Source organism: Ranitomeya imitator, chromosome 7 (genome assembly GCF_032444005.1).
Source record: "Ranitomeya imitator isolate aRanImi1 chromosome 7, aRanImi1.pri, whole genome shotgun sequence".
Taxonomy (NCBI): Eukaryota; Metazoa; Chordata; class Amphibia; order Anura; family Dendrobatidae; genus Ranitomeya; species Ranitomeya imitator.
This window is the reverse complement of record NC_091288.1, coordinates 201,511,471-201,533,474: the sequence shown is the minus strand read 5'-3', so window position 1 is coordinate 201,533,474 and position 22,004 is coordinate 201,511,471. Positions and strand designations below refer to the sequence as shown.

General features: G+C 39.0%; 1 protein-coding gene across 1 annotated transcript in view; it reads right to left on the bottom strand.

Annotated features, from left to right (window-relative positions):
* The window catches only part of SCNN1B (sodium channel epithelial 1 subunit beta), an 85,778-nt gene that overhangs the window by 9,969 nt on the left and 53,805 nt on the right, over window positions 1-22,004 (bottom strand). Inside the window, exons 4-7 of the mRNA XM_069734355.1 lie at window positions 17,805-17,995; window positions 17,029-17,135; window positions 7,263-7,426; window positions 1,603-1,710 (exon numbers count right to left, since the gene is read on the bottom strand). Of these exons, the coding sequence (XP_069590456.1) occupies window positions 1,603-1,710; window positions 7,263-7,426; window positions 17,029-17,135; window positions 17,805-17,995 (570 nt within the window). The remainder of the gene's footprint in view (window positions 1-1,602; window positions 1,711-7,262; window positions 7,427-17,028; window positions 17,136-17,804; window positions 17,996-22,004) is intronic.

Here is a 22,004-nt window from a genome sequence, read left to right as displayed (position 1 = left end):
ATCGATGGCCTGCGATCAAGGTGATGGGGTCACTGATGGGCTGAATTAGTGATGCGCTTCCTTTAAGGACGAGTTAAATGCCGCTGTCAGAGATTGACAGCGGCATTTAACTAGTTAACAGCTGCAGGTGGATCGTGATTCCACCCACGGCTGTTGCAGGCACATGTCAGCTGTATAGATTAGCTGTGATTTGCCCAGAAAGGTGCGGGCTCAGAGCCGGAGCCTGCTCCAAACAGGGAGAGTCCGACATGGGTGTACTATTAAGCCACATGTCAGAAAGGGGTTAAAGCAGCCACATATTTGTGAAAATAAAGATATTTCTTGTAACAAACTCTAATTCTTTTTGGCACGATTGGTAATGAAGATATGTAAAATCCACTATAACCCCAGAGATTAATTGATATTTGCTTCTAAGGTACAGCTAATATGCAGCAGAAACAGGAACTCGCCAACTGTTTTCTACACTCCCCGATTTTTGGGCTGCCCGAGCCTCTATGTGCCAGTCCTATTTCATGCTAATGATTTTGGCGGAACACCAATCAGGCATGAATGCCAGGTGCCCTGAACACTCTGCCATTTGTGCGCGCCTTCGGTAACGTTATGCTATCACTTTTAAGGACACCAGATTACATTACTGTCATCTACATGGAATGTATTATGGCTAAAAATGAAAAGTACGGAGTTGGTTTTAAAAATAATCTTAAAGGGGTTTGTATAATATTAGAAAAATCGGTTGTGTATTTTCTTCTTATTCTTCTGAGATACATTATAACTCTTATGTATAGGATGTGTCTGGTATTACAACTGTCACATTTATATTTTTTTCAGCTTTTTTTGCAATAGAGTTTATACCATTGGCCATGTTCTATCTAAAGTATCAAAAAAATGGGAGGGGGAGGGGGGGGGGCGGTCGATGCTTAAGTGGAATGGTAGTCAAACACATGCATGATCCTTCCCTTCACTGTCCAGTGGACCTACATAGATTGCCGACTACACCGATTGGATATCTTTGTCAGTCCCATAGACAAAGAATGGAGCAGGCATGTCTTCTTGACCATCAGAGAGTTCCCCTCTAGAGCCCCGTTCTCACCGTCAATGCTGTGTCAATGATCGAGAGCCCCATTGATTAACAACTTATCATCTATTATATGAACTCTGACATGCCTGGCCTGGTTTGTCACTCTCCACAAGGAGAAACCTTACCCCTTAGATCCTAGTGTTAATCCTCTCACCTAGCCAAATCAGATCTCATACTTTGCACTGATGAGGGGGCAACACCCCGAAACACTGTCTCCTCAAATTGAGATTCTGGTTTTGGCTTTTATACTAAGTCATATGGCAAGGCTCGGTAAAAGGTTGATATTGGCTTTTAGTATTGCTACTTCCAATAGGTGGCAATAGACTTCAAATCCTCTTCCTCTCTGAAGAGACAACTTGCATATTTAATTTCCCAGAGGAGCTTGCATGGCCTATAAGTCTTCTCACGCTGACATGCCAGGCTTGGCTTATCACTCTCCAAGAAGAGACCTTACCCCATTGATTATGTGGAACCAAATTTAGGAACCAGAATGTATTCAATTATCTTCCAACTTTAGTCTTTACCTGTATTGAGTATGAACTGTTATATTTTTCATAAAGATTCGCCACCGGAATATCGGAGCCATCTACGGTACATGCCGAGTATGGAGCTTCTAAATGTTCTGTCTGATCCTGAAAGATTAACATAGACGAAAAACATACAGTATGTGAATTATTACTTTGATATATTGTTTCCATTCAAATTATGTGATATGTCCAGACGATTATGCGCCAATAAATCACTCAATAATTTATAGACCACTATGCCGCCAGGGACTAGTGGTTGAGCCACCAGGGCGTGAGCCACTATGGATTTTTAAAACCGCTGCAGGACATTTATAAAATGCTAGAATATCGCAGCTTTTATGAACCAATTTATCATTAGTGAGATAAAACGGGATTTAAACACCACAAGGCTCCCAGGGACAATGCAAGTCACTAGAATAATAGAGATCTTAAAATTCACCAGACCATTAACATGTTGACAAACTTCTACAATATCACAGCATTTATAAAATACTTTAACATTAGAGAGCTTTATAAGACATTGGTCTAACAGGTAATTTATAGCCCACTAGGCCACCAGGGACTATATGGGCCGCTAGAATAATAGAGATCTTTAAAGCCACTGGACCATCCGGATGTTTCCAAACTGCTATAATACTAATATTTTATAAAACTCCTTAACATGAAAGCTTTACAAGGCGCTGGTCCGCTGATGTGACCCACAAGATTACCAGGGATCCTAATAACTATTGGACCATCAGGATGTTTACAAACTTCTAGAATATTCGTTTTTATGGAACATTTTAGCATTAGAGCTTTATAAGACACTGGTACTACAGGGAATGTATAGACTATTAGGTCACAAGGGTTTATGTAACCCACTGGATCATCAGGGATCTTAAAAATCACTGGACCTTTAGGATCTTTATAAAACTCAACAATACAAGCGACATATAAAACCACTTGAGTATCAGGAGTTTTATAAAACACCGAACAACCTGAGATTTTAATAATCTGGTATGTTGCCAAATATTACATAAACCACCATAAAAAAGAAACTAATTAATCAGGAGTTTTCTAAAACATTAGAATACCGGATATTTTATAACATATCAGCGCAGTAGAAGCTGCATAACACGCTGAACCACCAGAGGATTTTATAAATGACTATGTCACCAGGGAAATATGTAAACCATCTCACAAAAGAATGATTGGACTTTAAGGAAGTTTTAGTTTGTAAAACACGACAACATAAAAGACATCATCAGGATTTTTAAAAGGCACTGTAAAACCATTATGTCTCCAAGCTCTGTATGAACCACTGGATTACCAGGGATTTAAAAATGAACAGACCATCGGTAATTTTTCTAAAATGTTAGAGACCAAGACATTTTTCACAAAATATCCTGATCACGGAGAAAGAGAACATATATTGGAGGTAACAATCTTAAAGGTCAATATCGACTCTTTAAAAAGCCATGACGCATGACTTATGAAATCTTCTCCAAAGTAAAAGTCCTCCGTTTGCAGATAACTGTTTGAGCCTTCTTGCCTCTGTGCAGTGCAATGATTGAGACTGGTTTGGCTGGGAGAGAGGCCTTTCGATGGAGGGAGCAAGTTTCTATTTAAAAAGAGAACCAAGATGGCATAGCCTCCGTCAAAAGTCTCTCACCCAGCCAATCAGGCTTCTACGTTGCACTGATGAGTGAGCCGAACTGCAAACAACTGTTTTCAATTAGAGTTCTTTTCATTTTGGAGAAGAATATGGGTTGACCTTATAGAATATGTCATGTGGTAGGGCTCTTTAAAAAGAGTCAATGTTGACTTCTTGGACAGCTGCCTCCTATAGGTAGCACTAAATACCCTGTGTATAGAGCGGGGGCTATGCTATAACCCAAAAACGGTCAGATCACTAGTAGCAGTCTGGGATTGAATCAAATATAACCTTTAATAAGTTCCTCTAAAAAACTTTCAGTCTACGAATAATTGAAAGTGCAAACGTGCAAAAACAAATATAGTGCAAATATGGACCAAAAAGCGGTATGCCGCCATATATCTTTACATACAGTATTGACAACCATATACCATCCGTTATACACGATTTTTTTAAAATACAGTCTTGTTAGCGTGTATGAGATTGTATTGGATCTTGTGTGTATCCCATGGATATCAACGGTCGCCTATAGCTCGTGGTTCATGGGTTCATACACATAACATTCACATATGCAAATAATTCTAGGTTCGTTCACTTGCATTACCAGGTCAAAGGACCCCCATGTTTACCAAGAAAACACTTATTTGTCACATGGATAGCACTCAATATTTCATTTATACTAAGTGATTAATGAATGTGTACAACAACAAAAATATACAAATTCTACATGCAGTAGATAGGTTATACTCCTCCGTGAAAGGTGATAGAAGCCCTTTATTAATTTCTTGGTGTTCTCCACTAACCTCTATCCAACCTGCTAAGAGTGGAAACAAAGGCGGCATTTCCGCTGCTAAAGTAAAAATAGCAACAAAGAATATAAGAATAAGGACCTGATCTTCACATCAGTCTCAAAATAGCTTCTGCAATAGATATAATCACACTTGGGAATATAGAATTCATCTATGCCTACCGGTCACATGCATATATATTTCTTAAGACCTCTATGGCATACGTTTCACAGGTTCCCATAGTGGGAGACAATAATCTTGAGATAAAACAACTGGTCGTGTGAATAAATATTATACAGATATACTAAATATTCTACGCCACTGAGGTTGGACATTGGAACTTGGCTGCAGGAATTGGTGGGATGGCTCCGGTCTCTTGGCTGAGTATGATTGATTTTAATATGTATCCACTATGGGAACCTGTGAAACGTATGCCATAGAGGTCTTAAGTAGAGATGAACGAACCCGAACAGTGAAGTTCAGTGTCCATACCGAACACCTACTGTTCAGGCACGGACACCGGACACGGACTTCATCAGGAAGTCGGTGTTACTGTTCGGGTTCGGCTGCCTGAACACCGGGTGTTTGTCGCACTATCATGTGTCTTTATTTCAAAGGACTTTATTCTGGCTGTGTCTTTATTTACCATATAACTATAGTATTAGTAATTGATAGGTGTCTTACAAAAGCCTCTCCATTACTAAGCCGTGGGCTTGATGTCACCTGACAATACAAAGGTGACATCAACCCCACAAATATGAACCCCACTTGCCATGGCTACAGGGCAAGTGGGAAGAGTAGGGCAAGGTGCCAGAATTGGCAGATCTAATAGATGTGCTGCCATTTCTGGGCAGCTGCTATTTTTAAGCTGGGGGGGGCAATATTCATGGCCACTTACCAGCCTGAGAATACCAGCCCCCAACTGTCTGCTTTAGCAAGGTTTTTTGTCAAACATGGGGGGATCCCATGCCGTTTTTTTTAATTTAATTAAATAGTTTTAAAAAATGGTGTGGGGTCCCTTCTATTCTTGATAACCAGCCTTGCTGAAGCTGACAGCTGAGGGTCGCAGACCCCAGCTGTGAGTTTTGCCTGGCTGGCTAACAAAAATACAGAGGAACTCAGGCAGAGGTTTTATGTTAATTATTCATGTACAGCGCAGGAGCGGCAAATGAAAACTTCCATCCGCCGCTCCTGCTCTCGCTGTTATTAGCGGCAGCAGGTTCGGATGATGGGAGCAGTAGTCCCATCAGCTGACACCAGTGACCGGAGGTGAACGTTATACCTCCGATCACAGCTGAGCGCTCACACTGTCTTCTGACACCATAAGAACCGCGGCTCTGACTGGCGGTGATGATTTCACTGCCGATCAGAAGCATTGTTTGCCGCCCTGCCATTCACATTACAGCGCAGCAAACACTGGATGTTCGGGCCCCCCATTCAAGTGAATGGAGTTTGGGTCCGGGTACTGTTCTGGTACCTGAGCCTGAACTTTTTGTAACTGTTCAGCTGAACCCGCCGGAAGCGAACATCCAGGTGTCCGCCCATCTCTAGTCTCAAGGGATATATGCATGTGACCGGTAGGCATAGATGAATTCTATATTCCCAAGTGTGATTATATCTATTGCAGAACCTATTTTGAGACTGATGTGAAGATCAGGTCCTTATTCTTATATTCGTTGTTGCTATTTTTACTTTAGCAGCGGAAATGCCGCCTTTGTTTCCACTCTTAGCAGGTTGGATAGAGGTTAGTGGAGAACTCTAAGAGGTTAATAAAGGGCTTCTATCACCTTTCACGAAGGAGTATAAACTATCTACTGCATGTGGAATTTGTATATTTTTTTCTTGCACACATTCATTAATCACTTACATTGAGTGTAATCCATGCGACACATATGTGTTTTCTTGGTAAACATCGGGTTCAATTGGCCTGATAATACAAGTGAACGATACTAGAATTTTTTGTGTATGTGAATGTTCTGTGTATGAACCCATGAACCACGAGCTATAGGCGACCGTTGATATCCATGGGATACACACAAGATCCAATACAATCCCATACAAGCTAACAAGACTGTATTTTTTAAAAATCGTGTATAAGAGATGGTATATGGTTGTCAATACCGTATGTAAAGATATATGGCGGTATACCGCTTTTTGGTCCATATTTGCACTATTTTTGTTTTTGCACTTTCAGTTATTCATAGATTGAAAGTTTTTTTAGAGGAACTTATTAAAGGTTATATTTTATTCAATCCCAGACTGCTACCACTAAATACCCTGCTCTCTTCCTCTTTAAAAAGCCATTTGCAGATTTTATTTCCCAGGGGGGCTTTGCATGGGCTGTAGGTCTTCTTCGACCATTATGGCACTTTTCACAAGGACAAACTTTACCCAAGAACTTAAAAATGCATTACTGCAACAAAAGTCTTATAAGACACTAGAATATTTTATTTTAGAATGTTTTTTTTATTTCATTCTAGAATATTTTATTCTAGAATTATTAAAATGTTATATGACACTCAGATTTTTTTAAATAAAACACATAGTTTAAGATCCCATGTAATAAAATTATATAATCTATAATAACATAAAGAAATTACAAAAAACTAAAACTAAAGTTTTAAGAAAGAACTAGAGAATTGTAAAGTTTTCTACAATACTGGACCTCTGGGGAGTTTATAACCCAATAGTTTACAAGGGGGACTTTACATCATTAAATATCCAAAAGCTTTTAAAGGAGTATTGGGAGAGCCAGATACCACAACAAAAATGACTTTCAATTTTTGATTTTTCATTGGAAGACTGAAGAAATTAAAGAATCATTGTCAAGGCAAGATGTCATTTCGACAACCCAAAGATGATAGTCGAATGCCACTTTTATACAACCGCACATTTATGGAACTGAAGCTATGCTCAGTCCTGGTGACCTTTCCTGTTCAGATCCTTCAGTTGCTGAAAATAAATGTATAAACACGAGCGTGCTGATTCTTAGTATGTCGCCTCCCCTCTCCACCTCGACTCCCTGGGAGGTTGAGAACTTAAACGTTAACAAATAAGATAAGATCCACTTCCAAGTAAAGAACATTGTTACAATAACAGCCATAAACATCTTGGTAGGAAAAAAAAAACCTATTATGAGATTGTCTTGGGTTGGCTTCACCCAGTTTTAACCAAACCAGAAACTGGCCGACGTCCAATCAGATAAAATTGTTCTGTGTACTTTCTCATCAACATACCACGAGGACGGCTATGGAGGTCTCGGTCCCAGGCATGGCATAAATCCCCAGATCCTTAAGAAATGGAAAGCTTCTCTGCTGGTGGAGAAGAAGTCTGGCACCGGCTGTGCTCTGCAGAAACGGAATGTATTCTTTCTGGTCAATGTCAAGAACCAACTTCAGTCCTGTGTGGAAATAAATTGGACCATACACTTAATACTTTTAGGTCACGTCCTGTTGGCTCAGAAGTCTAAGAGCAGTATCTAAAGCTGGGGTCATGAACAAGACTACTGGAGAAAGATGGGTCTAAGCGTTCTATTCTCTAAGCATTTCCTCCTATTTTTTATAGCTCATCCACCAATTTGATGTTAGAAAATGATCTACTGTTTAGCTCAAATTTTCGCGTTACATACATTTTTTACTTTTTTTATTTTTGCGAATCTATTTCTAATAATCTATTTTGCACAATCTATATTAAAAAGAAAATTAACAATCTTGCAAGTTTTCATACTGGTCACTCTTTTATTTAGGAAGAAGCAGGCTGTTTATCATCAGAGGTAGGATTAGAGTGACAGTTAACATCTCTATACACATTTGATAGCACAGTATCCACCAATCACAATAGGCGATGTCACACCTCCCCCTCCCTTCACAATGACCTTTGCACACACTCATTAGATGTTTCAATAGAAAACATAGAGTCAGAGTCTGTTCACTTCTGTTAATGTACATGTGTTGTTTCCTGAAACAACGGGAAGTTAGAGTTAAAAAAAAACTTGGTTGGTTGTGTAAAAATTGCATGATTTCACATTTTTAGTTTTAATAATTGTGATGTAAAAAATGTTTAAAAAAATACACATAACACAAAAACTGATTTAAATAATCGGTCATTTTCTGATGACACATTCCTTATAAGAACTGCTGTTTATCGTATGAATCGGAATAACCCCAATTGCTGACTCGAAGCTCAGCCCTAAAACAAAACTGTGCCACTGACACTGTTTTCCTGTTAACTCTCAGGCTAAACACCAGACATAATTTTGTAAATTCTCCTAAAATAACCACATACTATAATTCCATCAACTTCTGATTTAATATATGATAGGTAAAGTTTGGAACATAGGTGGAAAGTGATAAAAATAAATTTTGGACTTTTCAGATCTTCTTGTCTCCATCTCTAATTTTAGTGACACCACATTTCTATACAATTTTTGCTATTTTCCTGTTCTCCAGCTAAATAGAAAACAATATTTTTTTAAATTTTCCTAAAAGCACATTGTTTTGTAGGATCTCAGATAAGACGTTAAGAATGTGCTACTAAAATGATATTAATAGTCTCTAAGTGACAGAATCCAGCAGAAGTTCGATTACAGCTCTTGATGTGACTGGGAAAGTTGCCATGATGTAACGACGGCTGTGAGATCAATAGGAGATAAGTAAAGCATTTGCAATTTTACTCAATATTACTTGCAGATTTCACCCGTAACATAATGTTCAACTACGGGGCTCGTGAAACTGTTTTAGCTCAGACAGATCTATCCACACATGGTAGATGCCTTGTTAAAAAGAACATGTTTTATCAGAAGACTGCACTCGTCAAAATTTAAAAAAGTGATTTAAGTCTTGAAATTGCCATCACCGTAGTACAGGTTGCTCTTTGCCTACATTTATTCAAGTAGTAGTATGATGATCTGAGCAAAAGTTAAAGATCAAAGTTTCAAAAACTTTTGCGTTTTCCTGATTGGCATGCCACGGCCAGAATGTCACTCTCCACAAGGAGAAACCTTACCTCTAAAACCCCAGTCCAGAGCCTCTCACCTAGCCAAATCAGATCTCATACTTTGCGCTGATGAGGGGCAATACCCCGAAACACTGTGTCTGCAAATTGACGTTCTGATATGGCTTTTATCCTAAATCATATTGCAAGGCTCGTTAAAGGGTCGATAATGACTTGTAGCTTCCAATAGGTGGCTCTAGATTTTAAGTTATCTTCCTCTCTGAAGAGGCAATTTGCTTATTTAATTTCCCAGAGTAGCATGCATGGTGTATAAGTCTTCTCACTCTGACATGCCGGGCTTGGCTTATCACTCTCCACGAAGAGACCTTACCCCATAACTTTTCCTAATTCATTCATGTTGTATTTTTAGGCTGTGTTCACATAGAGAAATGTTTACATGAGTTTAATTTTCTCTGTTAAAACGATTATTATTATTTATTATTTATTATTATTATTATTATTATTATTATTATTATTATTATTAATTTATATAGCACCATTAATTCCATGGTGCTGTACATGTGAAAAGGGGTTACATACAGGGTTATAGATATCAAAACTGTAATTTTATCATAAAAAAAAGACAAATTTCAGTTAAAATCTTCACTTTTAGATTTAGTCTTGGCTTGGAAAAAATAAAAACTTGGGAAAAAACAGCACTAAGATCACACAATGTGAACACAGCCTTAACAGCATCTAACAATATACGGAATTTCACATTTTGTATGATATAAAAAAAAAGTGAAATTCTGCAAAAAATATATAAATAAAAATATGTTTGAAAAATAAAAAGAATGTCATATTTAGTTTTTCACTTTGATGTAAAGGTGTACTTATATTTTATAATTAAATTAATAAAGGTTCACTTTAATAAAGGTCCAACGGTATTTTAATGATATGGTGGGGCAGGATGTGGAAATTACATTTTCACTAAATGCTCTCCCACCACAAAAGTTAGGGTGATACATACTAGTCTGACTTATTTGCTGTTTCCTATTTTATGTTCCCGGGTAAGTGACCACTAAGAATTTGAAAGTATTTATAAGGGAGTAATCATATAACAGAAAATGTTAATGTAGTTTCCTAAGATACAAAAGTTTTCCAAAGTGTTTCAGTTAAAAATATAAAAAAGTGTTTGAAAAAAAGTGTTAAGAACGAGGCTGTTGAAATAGCGCCACTTTTGCACATAGGTTTAGTCGGGTACTGCAGCTCTGTTACATTCACTTCAATAGGGCTTAGCTGCAATACCAATCTCAGTTTTTATTTTAATTGTTTTTTTTCCCCAAAAATCTTAAACGTTCTTGTTGAAACATGTCACAAGACGCCATCAACTTGAAGATGTAGGTCATTGCAGCGCTAGAAGGCGTCTTCCATACCAAACACAAACATGAAGGTAATGTAACATAACTGCAGCCACAAAGAGACATCGCGCTGTATAAACCATAAATACAAGGGATACAACGTGAAATGAATATAAACAGCGATGGAACAAGTCATCACATGCTTTCTTTAAACTCTGATATTATTACAAGACTCTAGTAAAGAAGTAACACGTTGCCGTGGGCCTCCATTGTTTAGGGAGCAGCACCTTTGGAATAACTGCAGACTTCAGCATTACTTGGCACTTTTTGGGCACTGTACACTGCTATTTCCGGGACAGTGTGTGGCAGTATCTGCTTTTGTGTCTTGCGCTTTGCTACTTCTGTCAGATACTTTGTTACTCGGCTCATTATGGCAGTGCTATTTGGACACTGAACATCACTGTTATTTTAGTGTTATATGTCACGGCTCTTGGGAACCGCACGGTGTTATTATTACGTTATTGTATGGCACTATTATTAGGTCACTACAAGTATATGGCACCATTTTTAGGATATTGTACGCCATTTTATAGCACTAATACATGTTTATTGTATGGCACTATTTTTAGCATACCGTATCACTATTACATTACAAAAGCGCCATTATATGAGTGTAATGTGGCACTGTTCATATAGTACTGTATGTCACTGGTATCAGATTACTGAATGACACCATTAAGAGATTACTATATGGCATGATTATTATTAGGATACTGTATGGCACTATTATTAGGATATTGTGTGGAACTATTATTTTGGTACAGTATTGATTAATTATTAGGGAACTGTATAACACTATAGTTTTGCTATTTCATTACTCTATTATTAAGTTAATATATGGCACTATTAGCATAGTACTGTATGGCTCTATTGGGTTACTGCATGGCACTATTATAAGGATACTTCATGCCAGTATAGTTGTAGTATTATATGGTACTATTATTAGGTTACTGTATGGCACTATGGCAGAATAGTTTTGTATTATATGGCACTATTATCAGGTTAATGTATGGCACTGTTATTATGTTACTGTATGGCACTAGTATTAGGATACTCTATGGCAGTATAGTTGTAGTATTATATGGTACTATTATTATGTTACTGTATGGCACTATTATTAGGATACTTTATGGCAGTATAGTTGTAGTATTAAATGGTACTATTATTAGGTTAATGTGTGGCACTGTTATGTTACTGTATGGCACTATTATTAGGATTCTCTATGGCAGTATAGTTGTAGTATTAAATGGTACTATTATTAGGTTAATGTGTGGCACTGTTATGTTACTGTAAGGCACTATTATAAGGATACTCCATGGCAGTATAGTTGTAGTATTATATGGTACTATTATTAGGTTACTGTATGGCACTATGGCAGAATAATTGTGTATTATATGGCACTATTATCAGGTTAATGTATGGCACTGTTATTATGTTACTGTATGGCACTAGTATTAGGATACTCTATGGCAGTATAGTTGTAGTATTAAATGGTACTATTATTATGTTAATGTGTGGCACTGTTACGTTACTGTAAGGCACTATTATTAGGATTCTCTATGGCAGTATAGTTGTAGTATTAAATGGTACTATTATTAGGTTAATGTATAGCACTGTTATGTTACTGTATGGTACTATTATTAGGATTCTCTATGGCAGTATAGTTGTAGTATTATATGGTACTATTATTAGGTTAATGTGTGGCACTGTTATGTTACTGTAAGGCACTATTATTAGGATACTCTGTGGCGGTATAGTTGTAGTATTATATGCCATTATTATTAGGTTACTTTATGGCATTAACCATAGGGTGCTTAATGGCACTATTCTTTTGGTATTGTTTAGAACTAATTTTAAGATACCATGTGGCACAATTATTATGGAGGCTCAGGATCTTCCATAGACCTCAGTCCACCTCTGAATCCTTATCATATCTGCTCTTCGTTATTAAGGTATTGATGTCAGAACATTAGAAAAATAAACTCTCCATGTAGAGTAATACAACCAGAAGTGGACACAGGAGACATTGAGAAATTCTGGGCACTAGCTCTGAGCACACGAGCCCAAGAGAGATAAAACCTTGTTATACGGGCCACTGTTTCTGGATCCCATTCAGCTCACAGATTGTATTCCCATATTGTATTTTAGGTCATTAAAATTAACTTTCAGATAAGATCTGCTCAGTTTTTAGAACTTGCAATTGCTATACACTTAAACATAGAAATCTAATGAGATGGGTTACACAAAGTTTCTGGACCCTAAAGCAAAATCTGGTTCAGGCCACCACCTGCCACGTGCCATGCACGATATCAGACCGGGCATATCCCGCAATTGGGGGCGTTTAGATCACAAGTAGTACATAGAAATCCCTTTACTACACCGTTAAATATAGCCACCAGTTTTACAACATATTTCAGTATTTATGCCAAAAAAATGATGATAAAAGGGGATTAATTTAACCTTTAGGCGTAAAGCACAATGTATAACATATGTATGAGTGCATTCCCATAAAAAAGTTCATTTTTAGCATGCATAAAATGTCGCACCTTGTAACATTTTACAGATTGGTCCCTTCAGGTCTTTTCTAATATTGGGAAGTATACAGCCATGCATTAAATAGATGTGCTGGCATATTCTGTGCTAAATTTATCATTAAGGTGCAATATTTAATGAATATGGAGTGATGGAGTTGAAATGAACAAGTTACAGATTGGTGCAAATTATGCCATTTTTGATAAATGTGGGCCACGGTCTGTGATGGTCCCTGAAAGTGAAGAAGACTGCAGAAACCAGAAGAGAAGATTTGTCACTTCTGAAACATGAGAGTCCTTCAGGACTTCTGAAGGTCTCCTCCTTTATGGAGTGTTGGCATGAACGTTCAATTGACTTTATATAATAACTGGGTCCACGTAAAGAGATCTTGACACCCGACAGGCGATCTGTAAACCCTAGTACATATTTCTGGATTCTTCAATGTCCTTTACTGACCATATTATAGGCTGTTACAATTTCTATGGGATATGTGTCTTTTGTGGAAGTGTTGTCCACAAACAGGTGAGTAAACAGCTAACCACAGGATTGGATAGCTAGGGATCAGACCACTGGGATCCCCAGATGAAGGGTCTGCTGTAGACAGCTGTAATCAATGAATGATGGAGTGGTGCACAAGTGGCTCCACATCCAGTACAATCAGTGGGCTGACACCTCTACATACAGTTGATTACACAGGATCCACCTGTGACAGAGTCACTACTCACAGACAAGCCATGAGACAGGGTAAGTCAGGAGGTTTGAGGTCAGATACCAGGAGGGCTCGCATTACAGAGGGGCAAGACAAAGTCATGGTCAAGTAACAATCTGGGGTCAAATGCCAGGAGGGTGTGTCAAGATAAGGGGATAAGAGAAACGGATAGTCAGTGGCCAAGTCCGGGGTCAGGTGCCTGAGATCTAAGAGTGTCAAGAGCAAAAGGGATAACACACAGAAATAGTCAAAACAAATCCAAGGTCCAGCAACAAGAACAGGAAAGCATACACTAAGCAAAGCACACACTTTACTGAGCAAAGATACAGCTGACAATGGTCTGGTAATAGATAACCAGCTAAATAGCTAGCAAATAAAACAGAATGGGATATACCTGGAGGAAAGCCTGCCTGCTAAGCTAGGCTAAGTAGCAGGGCTGTCAATCAAAATGCTAACAGCCACCACGCCCCAGCCTCGGATTGGACGACTGGGCTGTCACTCACAACTCTTGATAGTTCAGCACACTCCAGATCTTATAGGATGGCTGAGCTGTCACTCACATCATCCATAGGCCACAGTGAGTGATAAAACTGTGACACCACCAATCACAATAAGTAATGTCACAGCTTACCTCCTCACCCTCCTGCGCAATAAATGATAACATCTCTACATACAGTAGATTACACAGGATCCACCACTCACAAAATGTAAGGTCACAGCTCACCTCTGCCTCCCCTCTGTACAACAGTAGATAACATAATCCACCATTTACTACAGTAGTTATCACAGCTCACCTCCTGCATAACTGATAATACCTCTACAGTAGATAACACAGGATCCACCATTCACAATAGGTGATGTCACAGCTCACCTCCTCTTCCTGTACTATGACTGATAACACCTCTATATACAGTATATAACACAGGATCCACCATTCACAATAGGTGATATCACAGCTCACCTCCTCCTCCTGTACAATGACTGATAACACCTCTATATATAGAGTAGATAACACAAGATCCACCATTCACAAAAGGTGATATCACAGCTCACTTCCTCCTCCTGTACAATGACTGATAACACCTCTATATACAGTAGATAACACAGGATCCACCATTCACAATAGATGTCACAGCTCACCTCCTCCTCCTGTACAATGATTGGTAACACCGCTATATACAGTAAAATATAATAGGTCATGTTCTGATGACACATTCCATTTAATCTGCTATGAGAAACCTACGTAAAGGAAAGTGTTCAGTGGAAGACTTATATGAATATCCTCCCCACCCATCTCCGACCTACTGTATACAATTATCTTCAGGACAAATTAATAACTTATAATTAGGTCTGCCCATAGCAAATGGCTGGTTCCTGAATTCAGAATTAATAACACCCATGCTCCGAGCTGTTTCGTCTCATTACGGACACCAATATAATAACAAAGGTGACCTGTGACGCACACAGGTGACTGTCTCCTAACAGGCGGAAGTCAGATATTGTTAAATTGTGCCCAATCCTGCAGTCGTGTATCTCTCCACTCTCTCTCTTTGCCCTCTTTTTTGTAACCTACAAATAGGAGAAATGCAAGTATATGAAAAGGAGTAACACATGGCTACAAAACAAGAATGTGTTTAGCCAGTAGCCATAGAGATGTTTAAGTCTGCACAGGAGCTGTATACATAAAACGGTAAGAGATTTTGTATCGAGGATATTTTCAATGGTATGACTTGATGTCCCTACGTTCCTTCATTGGCTATAGAGCGACAGATATAATCCCCATAGATGACATGGATGGCCTGATCCTAACAAAAGAAGATACGCATCTGGCATTATTCTATATTTGCCATCTATGACTTGTTCTCTTCGAGGTGATGAAATGGAGAAGAACATATGATGTAACACTAAATTGGCACACAGTGAGTTGGCATTTCTGTGTAGAATCCAGTTTGTTCCTGTCTGTTCCTTGAAGTACAGTGACTGCCTGCAAATCCCTTTGTCCTTAATTACCAGGCCAACTATAAAACTAGTAGGATTGGCAATAGATATAAGATCTCACTTAAATACTTATTAATGATCCCCATTTAAATTAAATATTGAGTGGCATAGATCTGGGTAGGTCTTTTTCTAAGCTACGGGATTGGGTAGCGTAGATCTGGGTAGGTCTTCTAAGCTACGGATTTGGGTAGCGTAGATCTGGGTAGGTCTTCTAAGCTAGGGGATTGGGTAGTGTAGATCTGGGTAGGTCTTCTAAGCTACGGATTTGGGTAGCGTAGATCTGGGTAGGTCTTCTAACCTAGGGGATTGGGTAGTGTAGATCTGGGTAGGTCTTCTAAGCTATGGGACTGGGTAGTAGCATAGATCTGGGTAGGTCTTCTTCTAAGCTAGGGGATTTTTCTTTTCCATTTACTCCTCTTTGCTGGGAATGAGACATCAACCCCTATGGAGCAGAATAAGTCAATTCCTATGAGCAGCATCAGACTCGACCACCGGAGAGCCAGAGGATCCCCCCGTTGGGTCCTGGTGCTCATGAAATAATTAGCTACCAAAGGTCCAACAATAGATAACCCTCATTAGAGGTGAGTGTGAAGTCAATCTGTTGCAACTTGGCCCTATTTACCATGCAATAAGATATGAATATCTTTCAAGATGTTACCAACAATGTGTCATTTCCCATATGGTGTTCCCAAAGTTCTTAGATACCTAAATGTACCATAAATTGGCCTCATAGTGGCTGTGCAGGATTAAGAAAAAACATGTCTGCTTTCTTCTAAAAAATGGCACCCCAACACTTCAAAAAACGTGTCTAGTAACAGGGCCAGTGCTAGCCTCTGGTGAATCAGGGCAAGAACCTGTGGCCAAATATGCATGGACGGCCCACTCGGCCCTCTGCACCCTCAATGTTTGGTGTGGGCTCGCTCAGAACCTGAACCTGTTCCATAAAGCATGAGTGCCGGCTGTGTTGTACAGCTGACACCCGAATCTAGGTGGTATGATCATAGCTTGATCTGATTTCATCACTTTAACCCCTTATATGCTGCTGTCAAATTATGATCAAATCTACAGCTCATACCGCAAAAAAAAACCCAAGCTTAGATACAACTCTATCAACTAAAAATGTATAGCTTTTGAAAAGGAAAAATCAAAAGTGAATAGGAGCTCAATCACCCAATGTCCTGTGTAAACCTGGTGCTGACCCCTGGTGTTATTCACTTCATAGCTGTCATATTACAGAAAGCCCCTGGACAGGTGTGGCGCTGTTTCAGGAAGAAAGTGACCTTGTTTTTCTAATTTTGGAATTTTCCAAAAATGCCAACATCATCTCGAAACAATAAAGAGAATCTGAAATTTTTCTATGAATTGTGACTTTTGCATTTCATTTTTTAGCTTGAAGAAGCAGACACCTACCAAAATCGGCTCCTGGGTTAGCAGAATCCAGCAACGTCTGACCTTCTTGGCCCCAGTTGAAGATGTAACAGTTTCCGTAGTCCTGGTCGTAAATGGGAGTAAAATTTCTGCAAAAGGAGAAGACTGCTCTGATTTTCTGTGTTGGGTTGACGGTCATGGAAACGGGATAGTAGAGAAAAAAGCCAATATTTTACATAGTCCTAGATGGGGTTTATGTAATCTGAACCCATAGGTGGGCTGTCACCTTCCCAAGAAGTTGGTAAATATTTCTGCGGTGTAAAAACCTAGCACTTTACTGGTATGAGCACTGGTGCTGGTTTTATTAGTTGATTATCGTCAATGCCCAATGTAAGCACTATGGCACCAATTCACCATCTGCAGTTTCTATTTTTTTAGGTCACTTTTCTTTTATTTTGTTTTCAGCTATTCGTTGCCATACTCTTCAAAACGGTGCAAACAAATCATGAATTTTTTGCCCACAACAACAAATTAAAGAAAAAAAAAAGATGAACACGTAACAAATTGCCTTTAAAATAGGAGCAAATGAAATGAATATAAAAAAAATGCAAAAGCAATAATGAGTTGGCGCTTGTACGTTTAACAAAATTCAAAGTTGTATCGTGAGGTCTGCAAGTGTGGAAGACAAAATGTAGTTCTGAAGTTCAGCAGAATTATGAATGCAGCTCTGGCGTATAATACAAGCCGTATCATTGAATCAATCAAAAAGGTAACAGCTGGCTATAAACTGTGAATTTTTTGTTTTATTCATCAGGTACCTGTAACTGCAGGCTTCCCCTCCGAACATGCAGGTGAGGATCATATCTTCTGCCTTGTAGCCCATTTCAATCTTTTTATTTTTCTCTATTCTCGAAAAGATGCTGGAAAACTGCAGAAGGTACCATTCCCGTATGGCTTGAATGCCGCTGGTAAAGTTTCTGTATTCGCATTGCGTCCCATTGTTGCTGCACTATGGAAGACATTCACGGCACTGTTAACATTACAGGGATCATAAAAGACACTGATTAAAAATGTGAAAAGAGCTCAGTCTAATCTCTATCCTGCAACAACAGTTCGATCATAGATTGGGTAAGAGGATCCTAGCAGGGGATCTATAGGGATCAACAGTACGAAAGGAAACTTCTGTTCCTGAAAATCCAACCTGACACAAGTCGGGTACGTCGCTTCATTGTGTGACACCATAAAGTACCTGGCATACAATATCTGGATAGAACCTGCCGAAGACTGATACAGAATGGAGGCTTTGTATCTCCATGCTCTATGTTCCAATGAGTTGTTTACCGGCTTCTTTTTTAAGTGGGCAGACAGGATTTTACAACGATTAAGTCAACTGATGAGTGCCAGACGCTTGTGTCACGTGTAGTAACCTGCCTGCCGTCTACACGGACAGAGAGCAAGCGGTGCACTATTATGGCGCTGGAACAAAGGCCAATGGCGAAATTACCTCTGGCCTCCAAGGTTTGAGAATAGTATTGGAAAGATCATAGACAAATACTCATTTTTGTGGTTTCTTGAACTGCAAATCTGCCTAATTATGTCATGATACAATGGGGGCTGACTGAGAAAGGTCTGGAACTCAGATAATAATGGTGGCACCATAGTTAGGCATTTCTTCCTCTGGGGAAAAGAGTCATGAAATAATAATAAGTAATAAGATACTGTGCATGAAAAATTGAGTCACTTTCTACTTTACATTACTTATCCTGTACTGATCCTGAGTTACATCTTGTATTATACTCCAGAGCTGCACTCACTATTCTGCTGGTGCAGTCACTGTGTACATACATTACATTACTGATCCTGAGTTACATTCTGTATTATACTCCAGAGCTGCACTCACTATTCTGTTGGTGCAGTCACTGTGTACATACATTACATTACTGATCCTGAGTTACATCCTGTATTATACCCCAGAGCTGCACTCACTATTCTGCTGGTGCAGTCACTATGTACATACATTACATTACTGATCCTGAGTTACATCCTGTATTATACTCCAGAGCTGTGCTCACTATTCTGCTGGTGCAGTCACTGTGTACATACATTATATTACTGATCCTGAGTTACATCCTGTATTATACCCCAGAGTTGCACTCACTATTCTGCTGGTGCAGTCACTGTGTACATACATTACATTACTGATCCTGAGTTACATCCTGTATTATACCTCAGAGCTGCACTCACTATTCTGCTGGTGCAGTCACTGTGTACATACATTACATTACTGATCCTGAGTTACATCCTGTATTATACTCCAGAGCTGCACTCACTATTCTGCTGGTGCAGTCACTGTGTACATACATTACATTACTGATCCTGAGTTACATCCTGTATTATACTCCAGAGCTGCACTCACTATTCTGCTGGTGCAGTCACTGTGTACATACATTACATTATTTATCCTGTATTATACTCCAGAACTGCGCTCATTATTCTGCTGGTGCAGACACTGTGTACATACATTACATTATTTATCCTGTATTATACTCCAGAACTGCGCTCATTATTCTGCTGGTGCAGACACTGTGTACATACATTACATTATTTATCCTGTATTATACTCCAGAACTGCACTCATTATTCTGCTGGTGCAGACACTGTGTACATACATTACATTATTTATCCTGTATTATACTCCAGAACTGCGCTCATTATTCTGCTGGTGCAGACACTGTGTACATACATTACATTATTTATCCTGTATTATACTCCAGAACTGCGCTCATTATTCTGCTGGTGCAGACACTGTGTACATACATTACATTACTGATCCTGAGTTACATCCTGTATTATACTCCAGAGCTGCACTCACTATTCTGCTGGTGCAGTCACTGTGTACATACATTACATTATTTATCCTGTATTATACTCCAGAACTGCGCTCATTATTCTGCTGGTGCAGACACTGTGTACATACATTACATTATTTATCCTGTATTATACTCCAGAACTGCACTCATTATTCTGCTGGTGCAGACACTGTGTACTATGTTAAATGATAGATAATGTAATGTCTGCACAATGACTCCGCAATTACGTACAAACACCCTTTATTATCATTTCCTTTATGGGATAATGTGGTGGTAATAGCGTAAACCCAAGGCATTTCTGTCCCAAAATAGGGTGTGAACCAACACACACATAGGTCATTATTGTATTTCTTGTTCATTGTCATGTACAGTGGGGGAAATAAGTATTTGATCCCTTGCTGATTTTGTAAGTTTGCCCACTGACAAAGACATTAACAGTCTATAATTTTAAGGGTAGGATAATTTTAACATTGAGAGATAGAATATCAAAAATAAAATACAGAAAATCACATTGTATAAATTAAGCAAATTTATTTGCATTTTGCAGTGAGAAACAAATATTTGATCCCTCTGGCAAACAAGACTTAATACTTGGTGGCAAAACCCTTGTTGGCAAGCACAGCAGTCAGACGTTTTTTGTAGTTGATGATGAGGTTTGCGCACCTGTCAGGAGGAATGTTGGTCCACTCCTCTTTGCAGATCATCTCTAAATCATTAAGATTTTGAGGCTGTCGCTTGGCAACTTGGAACTTCAACTCCCTCCATAAGTTTTCTATGAGATTAAGGTCTGGAGACTGGCTAGGCAACTCCATGACCTTAATGTGCTTCTATTTGAGCCACTCCTTTGTTGCCTTGGCTGTTTGTTTTGGGTCATTGTCTTGCTGGAAGACCCAGCCACGACCCATTTTTGATGTCCTGGCGGAGGGAAGGAGGTTGTCACTCACGATTTTACGGTACATGGCTCCGTCCATTCTCCCATTGATTCGGTGAAGTAGTCGTGTGCCCTTAGCAGAGAAACACCCCCAAAACATAATGTTTCCACCTCTGTGCTTGACAGTGAGGATGGTGTTCTTTGGGTCATAGGCAGCATTTCTCTTCCTCTAACCATGGCGAGTTGAGTTAATGCCAAAGAGCTCAATTTTTGTCTCATCTGACCACAGCACCTTCTCCCAATCACTCACAGAAACATCCAGTTGTTTATTGGCAAACTTCAGACGGGCCTGCACATGTGCCTTCTTGAGCAGGGGACCTTGTGGGCACTGTAGGATTTTAAAACTTTACGATTTAATGTGTTACCAATGATTTTTTTGGTGACTGTGGTCCCAGCTGCCTTGAGATCATTAACAAGTTCCCTCCGTGTAGTTTTAGGCTGATCTCTCACCTTCCTCTCGATCAAGGATACCCCACGAGGTGAGATTTTGCATGGTGCCCCAGATCGATGTCGATTGACAGTTATTTTGTATTTCTTCCATTTTCTTACTATTGCTCCAACAGTTGTCTCCTTCTCACCCAGCGTCTTACTTATGGTCTTGTAGCTGATTCCGGCTTTGTGCAGGTCCTGACATCCTTATAAAGCTCTTTGGTCTTGCCCATGTTGTAGAGGTTAGAGTCTGACTGATTGAGTCTGTGGACAGGAGTCTTTTATAAAGGTGAAAGGTAAAAGGGATCCAGCAGTAGGCGGAGGTGGCTAAAAAATAACTTTTATTGTGAAGTTATAAAAATGAGAAACACATATTGTCAGGCACTGCACGCTATTAAGTTAGATCAACGCGTTTCGACACGTGTCTTACTCATGATCTTTTATAAAGGTGACTATGTAAGACAGCAGTCTTTAATGCAGGTAACAAGTTGATTAGTAACATAGTAACATAGTATTTAAGGTTGAAAGAAGACTTTAAGTCCATCTAGTTCAACCCATAGCTTAACATGTTGGAGCGTCTAACTGGTCTGTAGGAGCCAGAACTCTTAATGGTTGGTAGGGGATCAAAAACGTATTTCTCCCTGCAAAATACAAATACATTTATATAATTTATACAATGTGATTTTCTGGATTTTATTTTTGATATTCTATCTTTCAATGTTAAAATTAACCTACCCTTAAAATTATAGACTGTTCATGTCTTTGTCAGTGGGCAAACTTACAAAATC